The sequence below is a fragment of the Schistocerca serialis genome, chromosome 3 (assembly GCF_023864345.2).
Source record: "Schistocerca serialis cubense isolate TAMUIC-IGC-003099 chromosome 3, iqSchSeri2.2, whole genome shotgun sequence".
Taxonomy (NCBI): domain Eukaryota; kingdom Metazoa; phylum Arthropoda; class Insecta; order Orthoptera; family Acrididae; genus Schistocerca; species Schistocerca serialis.
The window spans coordinates 407600484-407625862 of record NC_064640.1 but is presented as its reverse complement, the minus strand read 5'-3'; the positions used below and the strand labels follow the sequence as shown (position 1 = coordinate 407625862).

At 37.3% G+C, this 25379-nt stretch overlaps 1 protein-coding gene across 1 annotated transcript in view; it reads left to right on the top strand.

The window, feature by feature from the left end:
- The window catches only part of LOC126470270 (hemicentin-1-like), an 808493-nt gene that overhangs the window by 751001 nt on the left and 32113 nt on the right, over nt 1-25379 (top strand). The window contains exon 55 of the mRNA XM_050098010.1: nt 15945-16026. Coding sequence (XP_049953967.1) covers nt 15945-16026 — 82 coding nt within the window. The remainder of the gene's footprint in view (nt 1-15944; nt 16027-25379) is intronic.

Genomic DNA, 25379 nt, shown 5'->3' with positions numbered 1-25379 from the left:
AACATCAAGTATAGATTTAAGTGTCAGAAACTCTTTTCTGAAAGTATTTGTATGGAGTGTAGTCATGTATGGAAGTGAAACATGGACAATAAATAGTTTAGACAAGAAGAGAATAGAAGCTTTTGAAATGTGGTGCTGCAGAAGAATGCTGAAAATTAAATGAGTAGATCATGTAACTAATGCGGAGGTACTGAACAGAATTGGAGAGAAGTGCAATTTGTGGCACAACTTGACTAGAAGAAGGGATCAGTTGGTAGGAAACATTCTGAGGCATCAAGGGATCACCAGGTTAGTATTGGAGGGAAGTGTGGAGGGTAAAATAGTAGAAGGAAACCAAAAGATGAATACATAGCGGATTTAGAAGGATGTACATTGCAGTAGTTATTCTGAGGTGAAGAGGCTTGCACAGGATAGAGCAGCGTGGAGAGCTGCATCAAACCAGTCTCTGGACTGAGACCACGACAACAACAACAGTAGGTCCTGTTACACTTCCTTGAGGCACACCAAAGGTTAACATTCACCATGCAGTATAATGTACTGAGTACTATTAGTCAAATATTTCTCCAGCCAATCACATATTGAAAAGATACTCCATATATATAATATTACTCTATAATACTGTCTATTTGATATATTACATTTTTTTGTAAACAGGATACACCTGTGCTTTTTTCCAGTCATTTGGGACTATTCACTGCACAAGCATTTCTCAGTAAATATGAGCTAAGAAAGGCCTCCATGGTATATTCAATGTAAACTCTAACTGGTATTCCATCAGGACTGTTGCCTAATTCACTTTAAGTAATTTTAATTGCTTTTCAATACTTGGGGTGCTAACATCAGTGTTACTCATTTTTAAGCCTGTGACCTGATCAAAGATTACGCGGTAGTACACTCTCACATGAACACATTTTCAAATTTGAAATTTCAAATTACATCTGACACATCCACAAGAGAATGAATGGAAGGGTGAGATCCATTCATTGACTGTACATATTACCAGAATTTCCCAGGGTTTCCTGGATGAACTTTCACCGGGATCTGCCCATGAAAATTATTATAGGCTCTTTGTGTGGTTTTTCTTACAGGTGAATTATTTTCCATTAACTTTTCTATATCAGAAATTGAGCAATCTCTCTCATACAAAGAGTGCAGTGGTTTGTTTACACAACATTCCACAAATTATACCATTGAACCACTGTGTATTTTTGCCATAGATCAAGAAATCTACAACAGATCTCATCACAGAAGTGGTGAAGGCTCTGGTTTTTACCCTCCATCTGGCTCCAGACCAAAGGGTCCCTGATCAGTCCTGAAAACAATGCTGCAAATCAATAGCTGTGCAGAATTTTCACGAGAGATGCTAGCTGCCTTTATCACTTCTATCTGTCTCTGACAAGAATTCAGAATGGTCTGAGGACCCAGACAACAGATATTATTGGTGTGGCATGAGTAATGATGCGGGTACCCTGACCAAAACAGAGGAGAGATCACTGCATGAGGAGGAGAGACAACACCCAGTGACACTTTCTCACTATCAGCAGAAGAGGCATGGGGCTACCCTGTACACCATTAACAACATACCATCTTCCTCATAAAACAGCTCCAAATCTGGATATGTCATACCAGTCACCATCCAGTGATTTCTTACTCCCAAACCAGGGCTCTCAGTGAAAGACAGTGGCAAAAAGACGGGGCCAGCAAGCTTCACAGCATATTCACAATGGGAGATGCCACTCCTTTGCAGCAGCTCTATAAAGCTGGTTGCTAGTGGCCTATGCAGCTGCTACCTGTTTGTGAACAGCAGCCAACTCCTTCATCACAACCTCAGCAGCCACAATCCCTAACCATATGTAAATGTGAATGAGTTTCTTTCAAGGACAAAAAGAAGTAATGGAATTAAGTGCAGGACAAGGTTATGCCTATGTAAAAAGTAAACCAAGAGCAATGCACAAACTTGAGGTGCTCCTGCTATGGGAGTCACTACATGAGGTGCTGATAGTACCAGATCAAAGGCACCACAGAAATGTATTTAACAGTCAGTAGTTCGAACTGAATGACAGCAACACTAACAGCAGAATTGAAGCATACTATACATCAAATACACATGAACCTAGCTTCATTTAGTACAAAACAATATAGAAATTAAAATGCACTACACAATACACATAAAAACTACATAGTGTTGATCATGTAACAGCAGAGGCACTACTGGAGTGTATTTAATAGTCACTGCTTCAAACTGAACTCCAATCAGATCTTCTCAGACTCATGCAGAATTTGCACTCCTGGGCAAAATGATACAGTTGAGACAGAAACTTAACTGTAACTTGGAAAGGCAGTTTGGAGTTTGAAAAAAAAGGAGGAGGGGAAGCTGTGGCATATGGAAACTTCAAGTCATTTCTGAGAGCATGCCCAGCTGTTCCAATTGGATGAAATGCAAATTGTCAGCATTTGAGGCCTAGTTTCAAACCAAGTTTTAATGTTGTAATTATTCAACATTTTGAATATTCCACAAAATAGCAAAACAGAACATTTAAATGCAAGAAAGGCTGTTGATTGTATCAAAAGGAAAATTTACTTCAGAAAACAGTAATATTACTTTAAGACAAAGTAGCTAGCCACATTGTGAAATTCCAAACACCTCCAATAAAAACATTTAACAGTAAAAGAAAGCTACAATTAGCTAAGACAAATGATATTTCCTGCCTCAGGGAAGAAAGAGGTGTAAGTTACGGAAGGTCAGAAAAGGATAGATCTCTCGGTTCCTATGTTGAGAGGAACCCACCTGTTGTGAGGACAACAGTAGACAAAGATGAAGACAGATGTATCAGACAGAGAAGGAGGTCAAAAATAGTACATTGGTAACCAAAGCTCCAGCATCCGTTCAGAGATAATAGAAAGAAAGGTGGATTAAGAGGAAGTGAAATCAGAAGCGGAACAAGTACTGCAGTTAAGCTGTTAACCTAAATTATGCCTTATCATACAGATAAGAAAAACTTTATTTTTGAAACTGAATGTTTTCTTTGTTTCTACCAAATATCTTTTGCCTATTCATGCTAGGTGTCATCAGTGGTCTATAATGTAAAGAAAATATTTAATTATATATATCTTGATAGGAGATCTGAAATGATTCTTGGCAGTTCATTTAAATTACTGAACTATTTACAATGACATAGTAGCGCTTTTTTTTTTTTTTTTTTACACTTACATTAACTTTTATATCCTTTTTATGTATTCATGTGTTTTTCTGTAGGTACTAGATGCACATTGTACAAGTTTCCACTTGATATATCACATTTAAATATTTCACTGCACGTAACTTATACTGTAGCACACTGGACAGGGTCTTGCTTACATACTGTAGAACTGACTGAGGGAACATGTGAGCTGTATAGAATGAGAGTAGAGTGAGTTTCTGGGGTAGGCATGGATGGAGGGTGGGTGATGGGACACTGTGGGCATTATGTGTGTGTGTGTGTGTGTGTGTGTGTGTGTGTGTGTTGCATCTGTAGATGTAAGTATAAAATTTCATATAGCCTGCTACGTGAGGTAAGTCTTTTTCTTGAAATTTATTAATTCTTCTCAGTTTTCATGATAAATGCCTAAGATGCAGACACTAATAAAACAACTTTTCTCATTTAAAAAAATGCAAACATTAAGTAAGATGCATAGCTTAACATCTCGGCTTCTGTTTTTATGTTCCAAATAAATATCATCTGGACACCCTTGAAGAGCTTGAAATTTTTACTAAATATCCACAACAGTCAATAAACAAACAAAATTATTTCTGTAATAAACTCTTTTTCTAAGTGCTATCTTCCCTGTTATGATGTGATCTCTCTGTTTCTTGTCTTTTTTCTTTTGTTAGGATCACTTTTTTGATGACTGATGACTCATTCTTGCATAACAGTAGCTACATTTAACAGTTTTCAGCCTTGTTATTCACACAGCACTCCAAGCTGTATGTCATTGTCAGCAGCAGACTAATTTTAAACATACTCTGTTTGGTTGTCAAACAAACTGTCTAATCTCACACAAGGTTTCTATTCTTGATGAAAAAGATTAGATCCCTTTCTTATGCAGTTTTGTACTTCTAGTGTGGCAGTTCCATTTCTTGATATTGTACTTCCTAACTAATTGAAAACCTCCACATGTTCAGTTTCTCTCCACCTAGCATCAGGCTGCCATTGGCGGATGTCCTACTCATAATCACTGCTACAGTTTTGCTCTTGCTTGCTGTCAGCTGGCTCTCTTTAAACTTGGAGCTCCATTCATCTAATCTTCCCTGTATTTCTAGTTCTGCTTCTTCCCGAATAGCTACATCATCAGCAAAGACTAAAGCAATGAGATCATCATTTCCTATCTCCTTGTCCTCCTTTGCTATCACATCCATAAGTGCAATGAAAAGTAATGGGAAAAATGCACTCCCCTGTTGGACTCCTCTCGCTCTCCTCAACAAATCCGATCTGCCATTACCCAGTTGTTCACAACTGTTGCAGCCTTCAAACACCATTTGTATCTTCCTTATTAGTGAGTTTGGAACTATTAGTTTTTCTTAACACTTCCAGATCTTATAAACTGGCACACTGTCATATGCATTTTCTAAGTCCAGGAATGTGATTATGAGGTCTTTACCCTTTTCAAAATACTTGGTGAAAATATGGGCTCTGTTGTTACTCTGCTGCTTATAAATCCATGTTGTTCTTCTTTAAACCAGTTTTCTAACAATGATCTTAATCTTTTCTCCACAATATTTTCCAATATCTTAAGACAGTGTGATAATAGGGTGTTTCCTCCAAAATTAGAACACTTTCATACTTCCTTTCTTGAATAGTTGTATTATAATCCCCTTCTTCCAATCATCTGATACTTTGTTTTCCTTCCAAATGACTTCCAGTGTTCAATGTACCCACTGTACTCCTTGGATGCCTGCAGCCTTGGTCATGTCTGCTGTCAATTCATTGGATTGGCTGACTTGCCTCCTATCATCTGCTTCGAGGCATTCTCCGTCTGTGCCCAGGTAACATGTGGCTGTTCCACTTCAGGTTCTGGTAAATCCTTCATTTCCTGTTCCTCCTCTGGTATCTTCTTGCCATTCAACAATGTGCTGAAGTATATTTTCATCCCATCTCTGATTCCTTCTGCATCCTGGACTAAACTCCCATTTCCTCTTCCTATCACTGTTATGCCTTCACTATCTGATCCTTTGCTTTTTACCAATATGTACAGAATTTTCTTGTTTCAATTGCTCACTTCCTCTAGTCTTCAGGTGAATATTTCCCAACTTGTATGCCTGTTCCAATTTGCATATTTTTAAGCATCTACTGGTTTGATCTCTTGGATTTGTTTTTGTTTCTCCACATCTGTGATTTTCTTTCCTATGTTCCATTCTTTAATAGCTTCCTTTATCCTGTCATTTCACCAGTTGGTTTCCTTCTGTTTTACTTTACCACTTATTTTACCACAGACTTGTAAAGTGCTGTTTACTAACATTGTCTTCGGTGTTACCCAGTCCTCAATGCATCATCTGTTGGTAAATTTGCAGTTATCAGACTTTGATAGATGTTCTTCTCCTGCTTACTTTAGTCTGCATTTTTTGATCTTAGGTATCTTCTTGAACATATTGTGCTTGTCATTTTCTCCTTCATATCAGCTATATGTAGTCTATGGTCACTGTCCAATGATTCTGTTGATATGACTTTTACACTTCTTACTCTTCCTCCAGTGTGTTTATCACTCATCACACAATCAATAACTAAACTGCTTCTTCCATCCCAGTCATACATGGTGATTTTGTGGCTGTGTCTTTTCTTGGAGAATGTGTTCTTTATGGAGAGCTTATTTCTTACAAAAAAGTCTAGTTTCTTCTCAGTATTTCTTCCCCCATACCCAAAAAATCCCATCACTTCTTCATATCAACATCTGTCTACTCCAATTTGGGCATTCAAATTATCTATTACCATGATGTTATTTTCCTTGATGTTATCTTCCAATTTCTGTGGGAAGAGTTCTTCATCTTCATTGCTACATCCTTGTTGGGGGGCATATATTTGTACAATTGTGAGATTAATCTTCCCAGTATATATTCTCATTTTAATACTTCTCTCATCAATTTAGTTGACATCTACAACAGCATCAATGTCCCTATGAAACACCAGACCCTCCCCCCCCCCCCCCCCCATTTGCTGTGTATTCATATTACATTTCTGAATGAGATGATGGAGGCACTGGCTGTTACGCGCTGATGATGGGACTCTAAAAGCATACATGTTGATGGCATTATTTTTGGCCATATCTTTGTGTGATCATTCCACATTAACTGACTATCACTATCATCCATAAAATGCTTGTATTCATCACACACTCTGTAGGGTTATCACCTACACTTAATGTGACAGAATTGTTCTCCATCTTTGTGCTGAAATGCATGCTGTTTGTTTTCTTTGTGTTAAATGTTAATTCATCATATACTGTCCAATTCTATAAACATCCTTGAGTGTTTTATTTGCTTTCTGTATTTCAAGTTCTGGTGTTTTATGAGTGACTTTGATGTTACTGCCATCAGCAGAGAGAACTTTCTCTCCCTGTTCTATACTGTCTATAAAGTCGTTGACATATTGTACATTATGAACAGAATTAGACCCAATACACTATCCTGAGACATCTACATTTTTTATTCAGCTGTTCTTATGGCAACAAGCTCATTTTGTCACTGTGGTCATTTTCAAGCTATGTTCTTGTTATCGCTGGTGCTGTTAAAGTTTATTAGGTGTTAATAAGCTGTGAAGTTTTATTAATCTGCAGTTGCTGAGCACTATTTGTGAGATGTTATACAACTAAAAACACCAGAATCTTAGCTAATGATAGCAAAGATATGAAAATATCAGTAAATGGTAAATTTGCATCCTTTGATATTACAAACCTATATACCAACAGCTTAGTAAATGAAACAACTGATATCCTAGGTCTTATTAGTAGAAAATTAAACAGTCTGTTAAAAATATACTATACTTACCAAAAACATTATACAATAAAAAAACTCCAGAATCTTAGCTAACAATATTAAATGTATAAAAATTCCAGTAAACAGTAACTTTGTGTCCTTGGATATCATGAACCTATATACTAACCTTCCAATAAATGAAACAATTGATATCATAATTGAGAGATGTATCCATATTAAATCATTACCAAGCTGTTAACAGAAGCTGTCAAATTTAAAAACAAATCTAACATCTCAAAAATAGTGCTCAACAACTGCAGATTAACAAAACTGTATCAACTTAATAATATATTATAAATTTTCACTGCACCAGTGGTAACAATGTGCTAAGGACATACCTTGAAAATGGCCACAGTGGCAAAATGAGCTCATAGCCATAAGAACAGCTGAATAAAATACTATTATAGCAGCATTATTGATTAAAATTATTATTTAGCACCTATGTTCACATTTTTTTTGTCTGGGAGATGTATTACTAAAAATTTATCATCAGCAGATGCATGAACTATCTCAACTTTTGCACCTTGTTTTCCAGGTAATACTGTGTCTACTTGTTTGCTATTCCTGTTACATCTAGAGTTTCCAGTTGTTTAGAAGTATTTTATGGTGAACAGTGTCAAAAGTCTTGGACAAGTCTAACAATATGTCTATAACACATCCATCCTTGTCAAGATCTTCAAGTATCACTTTTTCTAACTCTGTAATGGCCAGTATTATATCTCTCCCACTTTTCAACCCAAATTGTACTTTATTGTAAAGGTAACACATTAGTCTGTCTTTCACAACTGATACAATGACACAGGAGAAGATGTCAATTTTACATTTATCTGATTAACTGCCAAAAGGTAATGAAACTAGTACATGGCTTTCAGAAAGTGAATAGAAGAAAGTCTCTCCCTTCCAAGAGCTTATTAAGCCACCGGCAGCAAGTGGACTTGATATAATAACCAGAGAGGGACTTTTATGAAAGGAGAACATGCTACCTTGTGTACATCTGCCTAGGAGATGGAACTGAACAGCATGGGCATGAATTCCATGTCTCCATCTAGGTCTAGCATTGATACAGACTTTGATTCAGAGATATCAAACTTATCCAGTAATGTCACAGTCCAGCAGTGTTGCGATGAATACACACACCATGTGATATGAACATGTCCACTGGCATTTAGCTGTCTATAACTGTCTATAAATACACTAACATGGGTTGAACACAGCACTTTGTCATGTATCATGGAGCTAATGATCACACACCATACTTACCACTGAATAACATTTTTTTTTTGTGATTTGAACTTGTTTAGCTTTGCTCGAAGGAAGGACATATCTCACTTATCAGTGATAGTTGTGCTCAGGTGTTCATTTTTGGCTCACCATTAATGCCATAATCTCTGCCAATGCCAACCAACCATAACTATCTTGGTGTTCACTTACTAACAATATAACTCTCTTCCTGAGTGAACATACAGATTATTTCTGTCTACAGTGCCAGACAGAAAAAATCAAGACAAATCTTTCAAAAGTATTATATTAATTACAGTTCTGTTCATCTGTGATGTAGATGAGACTGTTTCACAGCTGTCCACAATTCCAAGATACTAACAACAGGAAAGAAATGAAATAAACAGGAAGAGTATCATTTAATAAAGAGATGTCAGCTATAATTAGTGCATGTAATTACCAGTTACTGCATTCTTTCCTAACAATACACACAATTCTATACACCCTAAGATGTGACAACAGAACCTAAGTATATACCACTGATAACATGTACTTCATGGTGGTCAGCAACTCTGTAGAAGTTTTTTGATGGCAACCAGTATATGAAAATAGTAATAACCAAACAACATTAACACAGAGTGTTTCATATAAACAACATAATTGCTTTACAACTTTATAACATTGTGAGGAAACTGAGGACTCAAGTTGCACAAATTTATTAATTATCCTCAACATTGGCTCATCTTTCTTTCTACCAGCAAAGAAGGAAAGAAGGTTAGACTTAAACATCATGTTAATGTCATAGTCATTACTGATATAGCACAAGTTTGACTTGAGCAAGAATATTGAGGAAAATGGATCATGGCAATCAACTCAAGCATTCAGAGAGACCATAAGAAAACTTAATCTGCATGCCTAGACAGGAATTAGAATCCTCCAAGGGAGTGAAAGATATAACAGGGTATCATGTCTGATCTATCAACAAATAAATCATAAAAATACAAAAGTGCTCTTGTCATCATTTCCCTGACTGGAGAATACACCTTTGTCTTCTATGTGTGTGTGTGTGTGTGTGTGTGTGTGTGTGTGTGTGTGTGTGAGAGAGAGAGAGAGAGAGAGAGAGAGAAGTTGAATGTTTGTATTTCTTACTACTTTCTTTCTTTTTGATGTCACAATAGTGTATCCAGTATATAATGACCAAAAAGGGAATTATGTTCATTTTTCTTATGTTTGTTGAATGACTTAATGTGATACACTCAGTAGGATGACACAGTTGCCATGTGTAGTTTGATACACCAAATATTTGGCACTGATTCTGGACTGAGGCCAACATTTCTGATGACTGTAAATATATTTCTTGTGTTTGGCACCAGATAACATTGTGAGAGTCACATGATATTTCTTTGAAGCACATCTCCAGATGGTTACAGTAGTTCAGTTAGTAGGAAGTCACAGTTGATAATTTTCATTTGGTGGTGCCCAAATTTATTGAGGTTGCAAGCAGGATTCACACATGCTCAGGAAAGCTCTTGCAGCAGGATTTGCAGTAGTCCTCATGATGTCCCCTGCCAGTTGCCATAGATATACCTTCTGCTCATGAAGCCATGCATTGCTGTGGCTGTATGCTGAATTAAATCTCTGCAAGGCCCTGCACCACATCTGTTATTGAATATTCTTGTTTCTCCCATTTTAATATAGTGGCATCGAACACTGGGTTCCAGGCAGTGCTTAACTGAAACTGCACTCCCTGTTGATAAGACTCTGATGTAGAGATATGTTTTGCTTGCTTAATGTCTCAGAATGATGATTCTGTGGAGAAAACTTAAGTCTTTTCATAAAACATGTGATGCCCTGTGTTTAGATAATGCTCCACTGCTGTCATTTTTGTCAGTTTGGCTCAGTTGTGCACAATGATTGTGTTCAAGATAATGGTCTTGCACAGTGCAATATTTCTGACTGTTATAAGTTTTCCCACATTGGTATGGAATCTTATTTACACCATGCATTGTAAAGCTAAGATCATCTTGTTAGAACATAACAGATTCCTGAATTTTGGATCTCTTTTGTATTTCTTGAGCTCATTGCATTGGGTACACATCTATGTCTTTAGTTAGCTCCCTGCATTAAACTTACTCTTATCAGCATGAATAAAGTATCTGTTTCTCAGAATAACACTGTTTTTATAGATGGCACAGTTCACCTGGTAGACTGTTAGTATTAGAGGTCACATGCACTCTGTTAAGAAAAGAGCAAAAGATGCTATCAAAATGTGCAAACTGATGACAGCTTTTGGGCTCTAAGGCTAAATTTGAAATCCAAAATAATTTACTGCTCCAATTCATTGCCATGTATAACACAAATATATTTTTATTGCTTTTAGATTCATTTCCAGGGCAATAATTTATTAAACATCCATCAAAAAGTATATTTGATTTAGGAAGATTTATCATTGTGGCACATTGAGGGAAAAAACACATTGAACAGGGGTTAGTTGTGTGTTCAGTATCCTGAAAATCACATTTATTTTAGTATAATGATTGAAGACTTTTAAGTTATGATCTGCTTTGCCAAAAAATTCATAACTCTGTTCTAATTTTGTTGACTACCTTTGCTGTGGTTCTATGACAGTTTCACCTCCAAGATTTGTTTCAAAGTTCAAGTATGAATTTCCTGTTCTGTTCCAACTTCATTTTCTGACTTCAATTCAGATTTCTTTGTCATTTGTTTCACTACCACATATCTGAAGCTCAGTATATGTCTTGTTTAAAGATGGAAAATAATATTTTTAAATAATGGATAAGACAGCGCTGCAATAGCTGCATTATCACCTTAGGTGAAGAGTGAGAAATAAAGGTATTCAATTCATTTCACAACACTTTTTCAATGGGAAGCACCTCTGTTAGCCTTAACAATCTTGGTACATCTTAGTAAGGTATTGTTTGGGATTAGAGTCTCTGTCAACTGACAGTCTTATCTTTGTGTAGGCAATGCAAAGTGGGGGGGGGGGGGGGGGGGGAGGGGCGAGGATGAGTGGGAGTGGAGGAATTACTGACAAGACCAACTGCAGAGTCAGTTGACTGGTTGCAAGTTGGAATTGTAACTAATATGTGTTTTTTTTTTTTTTCACTACATAAAGCATTACTAAAGTATTTATCAAACACAAATTGCACTGAGTCATGGCAACAAACACTGGTTATACATGAAAGAGTGCTGGTTAAGAAGTAAACATAGAAAATGTAGTGGTACTGTATATTACTCAGTAGTTAAAGTAATGAATAATAAAGAACATATAATGTGTGATTGCAAAGGGAATAATTGTTTCATTTCAAATAATTTACTCATGAATAATTTATTTAATTATTCAAATCATGCCCAACTCTGGTTGTTACTATTGATTCTGTCTTCCCTTCTCATCCAACCGTAAAGTCGATGACCAATAAGAAGTCTGATAATATTTCAGTCATATGCTACTGAGAGTATTCCATCTTCAGTGACAACATGAGTGCAATCTCTACAATAATACAGCTATTACTAATTCAATTGTTCATGAGTGCACATGTAATAAGAATGAAAACTATACATGTTTAAATTAATTTTTCATTGATTGGTTAATCATGTATTTCAGGTACATGCTTCAGCACTCAGTGCAGACAGTACCAAAATGGCTTTTACTCTTGTGAGAATTTACTGTTGGTAGTACTCATATTTAAATTAGATTTGGAATCTGTTTAACTGTTGGTTTTATTTCTTTTTAGCATACTGGTTATTTGCATAAAAAGCCTCTTCACACATTTATTGCTGCCAATGCATGACGGCCCAGCAATATTTCCTCCTCCCAAACCTACTGTTGGCATACCTGAATGCCATCATCTGAGCTGTCCCCACAGATACATCTGCAGTTATTTCACACCATTGAGTATGTTATTCATTTTAAAGAAATGTGTAAAATCTGTCTTCTGCCCAATATTTGTGTATATCTACATCTTCATTATACTCTGCAAACCATCTGACAGTGTGTGGTAGGGGATACTACTGGTGCCACTAACTGATTCCCCCTTCCCTGTTCCACTCGTGAATGGCATGTGAGAAGAATGAGTGAGGGGAAGACTCTGTATTAGCTTTAATTTCTCAAATGTTCTGGCCATGGTCATTTCATGAAATGTGTCGGAGGAAGTAATGTGTTATCTGACTCTCCCTGGAAAGTGCTCTCTCAAAATTTTAGTAGTAAACCACCTTGTGATTCACAATGCCACTCATGTAACATATGCTACTGGAGTTTGTTCTGCATTTCTGTACCCTCATGCATGACCTAAACCCTCACGCACCACCTAAATGATCTTGTGACAAATCATACCGCTCCTTGTTGGATCTTCTCTACCTCCTCTATCAATCCTACCTGGTAAGGATCCCAGAAAAATGAACTGTATTCAAGAATCAGTCAAACAGGCAGCTTGTAAGCCAATTCCTTCATGGATGAGTTACATTTTCTTAAGATTCTTCTTATGAATCTCAGTCTGGCATCTGTCTTTCCTACTGTTTGGAAAGTGATACCATCTTCTGGTGTTACGACTTTCTTGTAGACAACTGCATCATCTATGAACAATGAAGTGCCAAAGAAACTGGTAAAGGCATGCTTATTCAAATATAGAGATATGTAAATGGGCAGAATATGGCGCTGCAGTCGACAATGCCTATATAAGACAAAAAGTGTCTGGCACAGTTGTTAGATCAGTTACTGCTGGCTACAATTGCAGGTTATCAAGATTTAAGTGAGTTTGAATGTGATGTTGTAGTCGGTACATGAGTGATGGTACACAGCATCTATGAGGTAGTGAGGAAGTGGGGATTTTCCTGTACAACCATTTCACAAGTGTACCATGAATATCAGGAATCCAGGAAAACATCAAATCTCCAACATCGCTGTGGGCAGGAAAAGATCCTGCAAGAACGGGACCAATGACGGCTGAAGAGAATCATTCAACATGACAGAAGTGCAACCCTTCCACAAACTGGTGCAGATTTCAATGCTGTGCCATCAACAATTGTCAGCATGTGAACCATTCAATGAAACATCATCAATATAGGATTTTGGAGCCAAAGGCCCTCTTGTGTACCCTTGATGACTCCACCATGACACAAAAAGCTTTACGTGGTGCCTGGGCCTATCAACACCAACATTGGACTGTTGATGACTGGAAACATGTTGTCTGGTTAGATGAGTCTCGTTTCAAATTGTATGGAGTGGATGGACATGTATGGATATGGAGACAACCTCATGAATCCATGGAACCTGCATGTCAGCAGGGAATTGTTAAAGCTGGTTAATGCTCTGTAATGGTGTGGAGTGTGTGTGGTTGGAGTGATATGGGACCCCTAATATGTCTAGATATGACTCTGATGGGTGACAGGTTTGTAAGCATCTTGTCTGATCATCTGCATCCATTCATGTCCATTGTGCATTCTGATGGACATGGGAAATTCCATCAGGAAAATGCGACACCCCGCATGTCCAGAATTGCTACAGAGTGGCTCCAGGAACACTCTTCTGAGTTTAAACACTTCCACTGGCCACGAAACTTCCCAGACATGAACCTTATTGAGCATATCTGGGATGCTTTGCAATGTGCTGTTCAGAAGAGATCTCCACCCTCTCATACTCTTATGGATTTATGAACAGTCCTGTAGGATTCATGGTGCCAATTCCCTCCAGCACTACGTCAGACATTAATGGAGTCCATACCATGTTGTATAGCAGCACTTCTGCATGCTCACTGGGTCCCTACATGATATTAGGTAGGTGTACAAGTTTCTTTGGCTCTTCGGTGTATGTTTTAAACAGTAATGGTCCTATCACACTTCCTTGAGGTACTATTGACCTGCGCATTTTTCTGATCACAAGGAAGGCTCCATTGCACCAACAGCCTGGTGTAGATTGCCACTAGAAGAGAAGCAGGTCCTTTGGCATTCTCCATATAGAATCATAGAGCTATTCTTCTTGCAATAGATCATGTTGCTCTATCACATAATAAGGACAGTTTCACTTTACAAGGTTTGGACAAAAATATAAAATACCATGAGAAATGCATGCTTGAACATAAATGCAGACACTAGCAAAGCCTTCAGCTTGTGCTGTTGTATTTCACCATGATCAGCACCTGTGCTATATCCTCAATATGTTGCAAAGTGTTAGTCATGCTCAGAAGAGTATTCTTGTAGTTTTGAGTGCATTAAGTTCAAGCTAAGCAAATTTGGGTGTGGGCAAACTGTTGGTGCTTGTATGGTGAATCTTCCTGTAACTAAGGAAGCTGAACTGTTTAGTATTTCAAGAGTCACTGTATTGAAGATTTATGCCACATACAGGGAAAGTGGAAAAACATCACTCACTAAGTCACAATGAGGATGAAAAGGTGTTTTGAGTGATTATGACTGATGGTCATTGAAGGGGATTTTGACCAAAAATAATTGGGCAACAGCTGCAAAAGTCATTTCAGAACTGAATATCACACTTACGAATCCTTTCAGCACTGAACCAATACAAAGGTTGTTCCAGAAGCAGGGAATTGCAGGGCAAGCTGGAATTTCTGAATTACTCACCAGTGATACACATCCACATAGCAGGAAAACATGGTGCTGAAGCCATAAAACATGGATTGTGAAGCAGTGAAAGTATGTCATTTGCTTGGATGAGTCTTGTTTAACATTTTCCAACTTCTGACTGTTTTTACATCCCAAGAGTGAAACATGGTGGGGGTTCAATGAATATTTGGGCAGCCATGCCATGGTGTCTAATGGACTCCATGGATACTTTGCAAGGTTACAGTAATGTCTAGGATTATATGACCATTTTGGATGATCAGGTCCCTCCCATGGCACAATGTTTGTTTCCAAATGGTGATACAGTGTTCCAGAGTGATACAGCCCCTGTTCGCACAGCTTGCATCATCCAGGACTGCTTTTGTGAGCACAAGAGTGAATATTTGCATCTTCCCTAGCCACCACATTCACCAGATCTTAATATTATTAAGCCATTGTAGTCCACATTGGACAGGAGGGTACATGTACACTACACACCTCCATCATCATTACCTGAAATTGTCACTATTTTGCAGTAAGAACTGTATAAGGTTCCCTTGAAAACCATACAGGACCTGTATTTATCCATTCTGAGATGAATGAAGGTATTTTGTATGCCATTGGCTTTCGTACACTGTATTAGGCACTGTAATGTGTTGTGTTTGTGGTGTTTCCATATTTTTGTCCTCCCCTTGTAGTTATTTGATGAGCTCTGTCTCTGCCCTACAAAGCTATCTTAGTCTTCCTGTTCTGCTGCTGTGCTGTGTATTTTCTCATTCTTGCAATAGTTTGCTGTTAGTGGACTACATGTATTTAAAAGAGATTTACAATTTGTTAAAGTGTTAGTTGCATTTCATTTTAGCTCACTATTTATTTACACAAGAAGACTTTTCCATACATATTTATAACTGTTTGTGCATGAGATCCAAATGATACCACCTTCTTTCAAACTCATTGTTGATATATGTAAACATCAGTATCTGAACAAGCCCCACAGGGAAATCTGAAGTTTTTTTCAAATCAGGAAGTGTGTTATTGATTTAAAAATTGTCTAAAACCTATCTTCTACCCAATGTAAAAATCATACTGTTTATTTTCAATCATCTTTATGTGGCAAATGACCTGATCATGTGCATCTCTGTTTCAGGAAAACCATTTCGGGTGAGATTCGAAAATGGTCAAGGAATTTTGTATTCCCTAAAGAATCTAGGACCTGGAAGAATATATAGGTAAGTGAAAATACATTTTTCTTGATTTGATTGCATATTTAATATTATTTTTATGAAATTCAAATGAAGCTGTTTAAAAGAAAATAATTATCATGTTCTTGTAAAAATAAAGAAAAAGCAGCCTCATTAAGTATTAGATTGTACTCCCAATAGAAAAATTTTACAGTATTAAGACTGGTTGTAAATTATAAGTAAGCAATTGTGGTCTTGTTTTTCTTGAAATTCATCCATCGGATCAAATATTCCATCATTTTACAGATATGCATCCAGGATACTAATTCTGGTCCTGATATTTCAGCTGACAATCTTTGAGCTACCCTCAAGTTAAGTTGCTTGCATAATTTTTAATCATTTTACACAATATTGTAGAGTAAATGCACACACATCAGAGATAACACTGTTGGTAAAAAGAGTGTCAATCATAGATAAAACTTTGTTCTTCTAGAAGTAAAACAAAGGAAGTGCAAAGTCAGCAAATCCATAGTGCTTACAAAGTATGCAGCTGATTATTATGGATGACATATGCTGAAATCCCAGGCAGTGAAGACTTAGAACAATATTTCCTTTAAATTAGAATAGAATAGAAACTTTATTGTCTCATAACATGTCTTATACCATCAGGTGATTGGGACATAGGTGTCTCATCAGTTTAAAGCTACTTCTGATTGTAAGTATACAGAATAATTACAGGTATTTCGCAATTTTAACTACCACAAAATTATTTAAAATAATCATGTGGAAAATAAAGTAAACTTAATAATAAATATTTACTTAAAGTACCTTTTTAGAATGATGGAATAAAATCTAACATCACGCACAATTATTTGTGACAATCAGTCATAAATTCTTCTACACTGTAATAACATTTACTTGCTACATATTTTTTAAATGACGTCCAAATTCTTATGGTTCATAATTTTTAAATTTTTCACAGACTTTATTTCCCAGCCTCATACCCATATAGTAAGGTGTCTTCTCCAGTAGTTTTAGCCTATGAGTTGGTAACTTATTCTGATATTTGTTTCTTGTTCCATAATCACGCTTAAACAAGTTATCCTCAAAAAGTTGTGGGTTTTGTTTATAAAACTTAATTGGCTCATTGGTATAGAAGCCAGGAACAGTCATAAGATCAAGGGCCTTGAGCAAAGGTCTGCATGATTGTCATTTTTCTGCACCTGCCATTGCTCTAATGATTTTTTTCTGTAGCCTAAAGACTCTCTGTAAGTTTGTTTTCTCTGATCCCCAAAAAGTTCTAGCATATCTAATCACAGATACAAAATATGCATGATATACAATTTTTTTGACCAATGTTTCTATTATACTGCTTATAAGATTCATTGCAAATATTAGACTATTTAGACAGTGACACATGGCATCTACATGTTCTGTCCATGATAAATTCTTGTTCAGCATTACAACTAGAAATTTGGTACAGTTTGTGGTGACAAGGTGATTGTCCTCATATGGTATTTCCAGTATATCCTGTAAAGTGAATGATTTGTGTGTTTGGTAGATTTAATTTCAGACCATTATTTCTCACCCAGGCCTCAATTTCAGCCAGAGACTGCTGAAGATGACTAATTAAATTTTCACTTTTCTTGCAACAGACTATTGTTGCAGAGTCATCTGCATAAAGAATAGTGTCTGAATTTATGTTTGTCGCAGGTCATTTATGTAATACAAGAACAATATTGGCCCAAGTACAGATCCTTTTTCTGTCTTTTTCCAACTTGAAAAGAATCTCTTACTCGTTTCTTCTATTACTATTCTTTGTTTCCTGTTCAATAGGTAAGATGACATCCATCTCAGTGGATTTTCACTAAAACCATATGCTTGCAGCTTGCGAAGTAGTAGTTTGTGATATACTGTATCACAGGCTTTACTTAGGTCACAAAAGATGCCCGATACATTAATATTTTTATTTAGACTACTACTATTTTTTGTAATAAGTTCATCAATGACTTGCACAGTGCAGTGTCCTCTTTGGAAACCATGTTGATTGTTCTGGATAATATTGTGCAGATTATTATAGTTAACTATCTGGTTACATGCAGCTCTTTCAAATATTGATAACAATGAGACTGGTCAATAATTACTCATTTCATCGTATCTGCCTTTTTTTTTGTAAATGGGCCATATTTCAGCATACTTCAATATACCAGGAAAATATGCTTCCTCAAAAGATTGATTCATTATAAGGGACAGATGATGTGCAATACTATGGGTGACCACCTTTATTATTTTGTGGGAATTTCATCCCAACCTACCTGAACAGTCTCACTTTCAACCAACAGTTCCAGTTTCCATTGTCTGCCTTTCTTGATACCTATTTTATTCTTTACAATGGCCCATATTGCTTTAGACTTGTTTTTAGCATTTGAAATGTAATTATTATTCACCAATTTTTTGGGTTGTCTGACAACTCTATCAAAGATTTTCATATATTGCCTTACATAATTTCAGAATTCTGGGTCTCATTTGACTTTCGCCTCCATATGAAGTTCTCTTTTTCTCATGCTTGAAATCTGAATACCCCTTGTTATCCATGAACCCTTCTTAGGTGTGTCAATTTCTATGGTTATAAAAGGAAAGCATTCATTGAACGCCATCAAGAGGGCCTCCAGAAACTTATTGAAATTTTCATTTACTGAGGACTTAGCAGTAAATGTCCATGAGATGAGGCTGATTTTATTGATGAACATTTCTATATTTTCTTGTCTAAAATTTATGATTTTCTTATTTGTGTGCTTTGGGCTAACACAGGGTAGTGGCATTAATAGAGCCCTGTGGTCTGAGATCCCTAAGCTTGTTGTTGTTGTTGTGGTCTTCAGTCCTGAGACTGGTTTGATGCAGCTCTCCATGCTACTCTATCCTGTGCAAGCTTTTTCATCTCCCAGTACCTACTGCAACCTACATCCTTCTGAATCTGCTTAGTGTATTCATCTCTTGGTCTCCCTCTACGATTTTTACCCTCCACGCTGCCCTCCAATACTAAATTGGTGATCCCTTGATGCCTCAGAACATGTCCTACCAACCGATCCCTTCTTCTGGTCAAGTTGTGCCACAAACTTCTCTTCTCTCCAATCCTATTCAATACTTCCTCATTAGTTATGTGATCTACCCATCTAATCTTCAGCATTCTTCTGTAGCACCACATTTCGAAAGCTTCTATTCTCTTCTTGTCCAAACTATTTATCGTCCATGTTTCACTTCCATACATGGCTACACTCCATACGAATACTTTCAGAAATGACTTCCTGACACTTAAATCAATACTGGATGTTAACAAATTTCTCTTCTTCAGAAACGCTTTCCTTGCCATTGCCAGCCTACATTTTATATCCTCTCTACTTCGACCATCATCAGTTATTTTGCTCCCCAAATAGCAAAACTCCTTTACTACTTAAGTGCCTCATTTCCTAATCTAATTCCCTCAGCATCACCCGACTTAATTAGACGACATTCCATTATCCTTGTTTTGCTTTTGTTGATGTTCATCTTATATCCTCCTTTCAAGACACTATCCATTCCATTCAACTGCTCTTCCAAGTCCTTTGCTGTCTCTGACAGAATCACAATGTCATCGGCGAACCTCAAAGTTTTTATTTCTTCTCCATGAATTTTAATACCTACTCCAAATTTTTCTTTTGTTTCCTTTACTGCTTGCTCAATATACAGATTGAACAACATCGGGGAGAGGCTACAACCCTGTCTTACTCCCTTCCCAACCACTGCTTCCCTTTCATGTCCCTCGACTCTTATAACTGCCATCTGGTTTCTGTACAAATTGTAAATAGCCTTTCGCTCCCTGTAATTTACCCCTGCCACCTTTAGAATTTGAAAGAGAGTATTCCAGTCAACATTGTCAAAAGCTTTCTCTAAGTCTACAAATGCTAGAAACGTAGGTTTGCCTTTCCTTAATCTTTCTTCTAAGATAAGTCGTAAGGTCAGTATTGCCTCACGTGTTCCAGTGTTTCTACGGAATCCAAACTGATCTTCCCCGAGGTTGGCTTCTACTAGTTTTTCCATTCGTCTGTAAAGAATTCGTGTTAGTATTTTGCAGCTGTGACTTATTAAACTGATAGTTCGGTAATTTTCACATCTGTCAACACCTGCTTTCTTTGGGATTGGAATTATTATATTCTTCTTGAAGTCTGAGGGTATTTCGCCTGTTTCATACATCTTGCTCACCAGATGGTAGAGTTTTGTCAGGACTGGCTCTCCCACAGCCGTCAGTAGTTCCAATGGAATATTGTCTACTCCGGGGGCCTTCTTTCGACTCAGGTCTTTCAGTGCTCTGTCAAACTCTTCGCGCAGTATCATATCTCCCATTTCATCTTCATCTACATCCTCTTTCATTTCCATAATATTGTCCTCAAGTACATCGCCCTTGTATAGACCCTCTATATACTCCTTCCACCTTTCTGCTTTCCCTTCTTTGCTTAGAACTGGGTTTCCATCTGAGCTCTTGATATTCATACCAATCGTTCTCTTATCTCCAAAGGTCTCTTTAATTTTCCTGTAGGCGGTATCTATCTTACCCCTAGTGAGATAGGCCTCTACATCCTTACATTTGTCCTCTAGCCATCCCTGCTTAGCCATTTTGCACTTCCTGTCGATCTCATTTTTGAGACGTTTGTATTCCTTTTTGCCTGTTTCACTTACTGCATTTTTATATTTTCTCCTTTCATCAATTAAATTCAATATTTCTTCTGTTACCCAAGGATTTCTACTAGCCCTCGTCTTTTTACCTACTTGATCCTCTGCTGCCTTCACTACTTCATCCCTCAAAGCTACCCATTCTTCTTCTACTGTATTTCTTTCCCCCATTCCTGTCAATTGCTCCCTTATGCTCTCCCTGAATCTCTGTACAACCTCTGGTTCTTTTAGTTTATCCAGGTCCCATCTCCTTAAATTCCCACCTTTTTGCAGTTTCTTCAGTTTTAATCTACAGGTCATAACCAATAGATTGTGGTCAGAGTCCACATCTGCCCCTGGAAATGTCTTACAATTTAAAACCTGGTTCCTAAATCTCTGTCTTACCATTATATAATCTATCTGATACCTTTTAGTATCTCCAGGGTTCTTCCATGTATACAACCTTCTTTCATGATTCTTAAACCAAGTGTTAGTTATGATTATGTTGTGCTCTGTGCAAAATTCGACCAGGCGGCTTCCTCTTTCATTTCTGTCCCCCAATCCATATTCACCTACTATGTTTCCTTCTCTCCCTTTTCCTACACTCGAATTCCAGTCACCCATGACTATTAAATTTTCGTCTCCCATCACAATCTGAATAATTTCTTTTATTTCATCATACATTTCTTCAATTTCTTCGTCATCTGCAGAGCTAGTTGGCATATAAACTTGTACTACTGTAGTAGGCGTGGGCTTCGTATCTATCTTGGCCACAATAATGCGTTCACTATGCTGTTTGTAGTAGCTTACCCGCATTCCTATTTTCCTATTCATTATTAAACCTACTCCTGCATTACCCCTATTTGATTTTGTGTTTATAACCCTGTAGTCACCTGACCAGAAGTCTTGTTCCTCCTGCCACCGAACTTCACTAATTCCCACTATATCTAACTTTAACCTATCCATTTCCCTTTTTAAATTTTCTAACCTACCTGCCCGATTAAGGGATCTGACATTCCACGCTCCGATCCGTAGAACGCCAGTTTTCTTTCTCCTGATAACGACATCCTCTTGAGTAGTCCCCGCCCGGAGATCTGAATGGGGGACTATTTTACCTCCGGAATATTTTACCCAAGAGGACGCCATCATCATGTAATCATACAGTAAAGCTGCATGCCCTCGGGAAAAATTACGGCTGTAGTTTCCCCTTGCTTTCAGCCGTTCGCAGTACCAGCACAGCAAGGCCGTTTTGGTTATTGTTACAAGGCCAGATCAGTCAATCATCCAGACTGTTGCCCTTGCAACTACTGAAAAGGCTGCTGCCCCTCTTCAGGAACCACCCTAAGCTTACTACACATTTTTCTGTTGCTCTGTAGTTTAAGCTACTAGCAATGTTATCTATGCAGGATGGCAACGAAGCAGTTACCCTTGTTATTTCTGTAAAATTTAGAATAAAACCATGTGTGGACATCAGCTTCTTCATCTTAAAGGCAAATTTGTCATTTTCTCTGACATCTATATTAAAATCATCACAAACAACAATTTTTTACATAACTTTTCAGTTTTGAGTTGGTGGAGTAAATTTTCAAGTTTGATTGGAAAACTGCAGGAGATTGAGTAACCAGGGGTATGATATATGATGAATATCAGCATTTTATAGTCTGTAAGTTCTGTGCAGCAACTCTCAAATGTGTGTTTTTCATTTAAATTATTGAAATTTTGCTTAATTTGGTATTTTAGTGATAAATGAATCAGAATACATGAACCACTATACCCATTGTCTCTACAGAAGCTAGCTGCTACTGTAAGTTTGTTCAATAAATTTATATTTTCACTCTAAGCCAATGTTCACTTATGCAAATAACCTTTACAGACCATTTTGTTCTCTCTAGAAATATTTCTAACTCATGAAGCTTACTGACCATATTACTTGATAAACCTCAAATATTGAAATACATAATAAGATTAATATTTGCTATTCTAGATGTGATGTCATCAAAATTATCTACTCTAAAATGGCCAGAAACAACTTTTTTTGGATTACTTATTTTAATGTTTTTTCCTCCCAGTTTCTACTAAAAAGTCCTTAAGGTGGCATGGTGGTGAAGTTTTTCTCTTGTTATGAGTGGCTGCTATTGAGTCTTCTGCTGTTGTTTCTTGTGTTGTTGTTTGAGAGCAGTGATGTGAAATGTGGGGTTTCCATGATTTGCCGAGCTCGAAGACTTCATCTTGGTTGAGCAGGTTGTCTGCTAATAGTATTTCAACAGCTTTCTTGAGCACAGAATCCCAGTAGGATGAGGCTGTGGTCAGTATCTTATCTTTCCTCTTATGCACAGAATGGCCAGTGGAAGTACAGTGTTGAGATATTGCAGACTTATTGGTCTGTAAAAGGCAAATGTATCACCACCATTCAATGCAAAGTTCTTGTACAGTACATACTGTTTGATCTATGTACTTTTTTCCACATTCACAAGTAATATCTCTTCAAAAATGCAAGAATAATGAAGAAGCATGAAGTGAGTGTGATCTTCCTTCCACGGTGCAAGATAGCAGCTCTTCTGGGATCTGTAAAGGATGATCTGTGTTACAAAAGGTGGGTATAAATGAACTTCCTTGTGAGTGTTGCAAAGGTACTTAGAACAAACAATATGTAAGGCTCTAAAAGCTGCATTGAACAACAGGGCCATACCAACCTTCTACAGTCCAATAAATCTGTAGTAGCTGAACAATGTATTTCCACTGTCCATTCCATGGATTATGGGAAAGTTAAGTTCCTGGCAATAGCCTCATCCTACTGGGATAGCTTGAAAAATCACGGACACCCCTCAATTCAAGTCTTCACTCTCAAAGGAAATATTGTTCTAAGTATTCACTGCCTGGCAATTCAAAATATGCTATCCATAATAATGAACCACATACTCCTACATCTACATCTACACAGATACTCCACAACCCACTATACGGTGCATGGCGGATGGTAGCCTGTACCATTAGATGTTATTTCCTTTCTTATTCAACTCTCAATCATAATGAGGGAAAAATGACTGTCTGTATGCCTCTATATGAGCCCTAATTTTGCATATCTTATCTTCAAGGTTCTTACACACAACGTATGTTGGCGGCAGTAGAATCGTTCGGCAGTCAGCTTCGAATGTTGATTCTCTAAATTCTCTCAATAGTGTTTATCGAAAATAACATCACCTTCCCTCCAGGAATTCCATTTGAATTCTCAAAGCATCTCCATAACTCTTATATTTTGTTCGAACCTACTGGTAACAAATCTAACAGCACACCTCTGAATTGCTATGATGTCCTCCTTCAATCCGACTTGGTACAGATTCCAAACACTTGAGCAGTACTCAAGAATAGGTTGCACTAGCACCCTATATGTGGTCTCCTTTACAGGTGAACCACTTCCTAAAATTCTCCCAATAAACTAAAGTCGACCAATTGCCTTATCTACCACAACTCTCACATGCTTGTTGCATCTCATATCGCTTTGCAACATTATTCCCAGGTATTTTAATGGCCTGACTGTGTCAAGCAGGACATTAGTAATACTATATCTGAACATTAAAAGTTTGATCTTCCTACTCATTTGCATTAACTTACATTTTTCCACTTTCATGGCTAGCTGCCATTTATCACACCAACTGGAAATTTTGTCTAAGTTTCTTGTATCTTTCTACAGACACTCAACTTCAACACCTCACTGTACTTCATGGCATCATCAGCAAACAACCACAGGTTACTGCCCACCTGTCAGAGAAATCATTTATGTATATAGAGAACAACAGCAGTCCTATCACACTTCCCTGGGGCACTCCTGATGATACCGTTGTCTCTGATGAACACTCACCTTCGAGGACAACATACTGGGTTCTATTATTTAAGAAGTCTTCAAGTCACTCACAGATCTATGAACTTATTCCATATGCTTGTACCTTAATTAACAACTGACAATGGGGCACCATGTCAAATGCTTTCCAGAAATCTAGAAATATGGAATCTGCATGTTGCCCTTCATCCATAGCTCTCAGTATATCATGTGAGGAAAAGGCAAGCTGAGTTTCACAAGAGTGATGCTTTCTAAAACCATCTGATTCATTCACATAATCTTCTCAGTCTCAAGAAAGTTTATTATGTTTGAAATGAGAATATGTTCAAGCACTTCATAAGCATTGTGAATTTTCTGACTCTGCACTTGCTTTGTTTTACTCTTAAAAGCATGAAGTTTTACCTATAATTGATGCTCTTGTTTAACAGTGCATCTCTGATATGTGCACATTTACTCCACAGCATTGTGTAAAGTGATTAAGAATCTTGCAAGCAAGTCATCTTGAGAATGGCTCAAAGGACGCCAGCTGAAATATTTGATCAAGAATTAATAATATCCTAGATGTACATCCAAAAAAATGTTGGAATAGATGTGGCTGTAATTCTTACACTAGAACAGTTCTTTAAAGTCAAGGACTGATGTATCATAGAACATTAGAGTCACAACGGGAAATGTGTGTTAAAACAAGTACAAGCAATGGAGTGAGGAAAGATAGCAAATCACAGTATGGATGAAGTATTGAGCATAAGTTAAGTACAGTAACATCAATGTTGAGTTGATTGTGGGGAATAGTTGTTTTGAAATGGAAGGGGTGAACATAAAAGAGGGAATGGAAGATACAGCAGGGAAGCGGTATAAAAATGAGTGTGGAGAAACA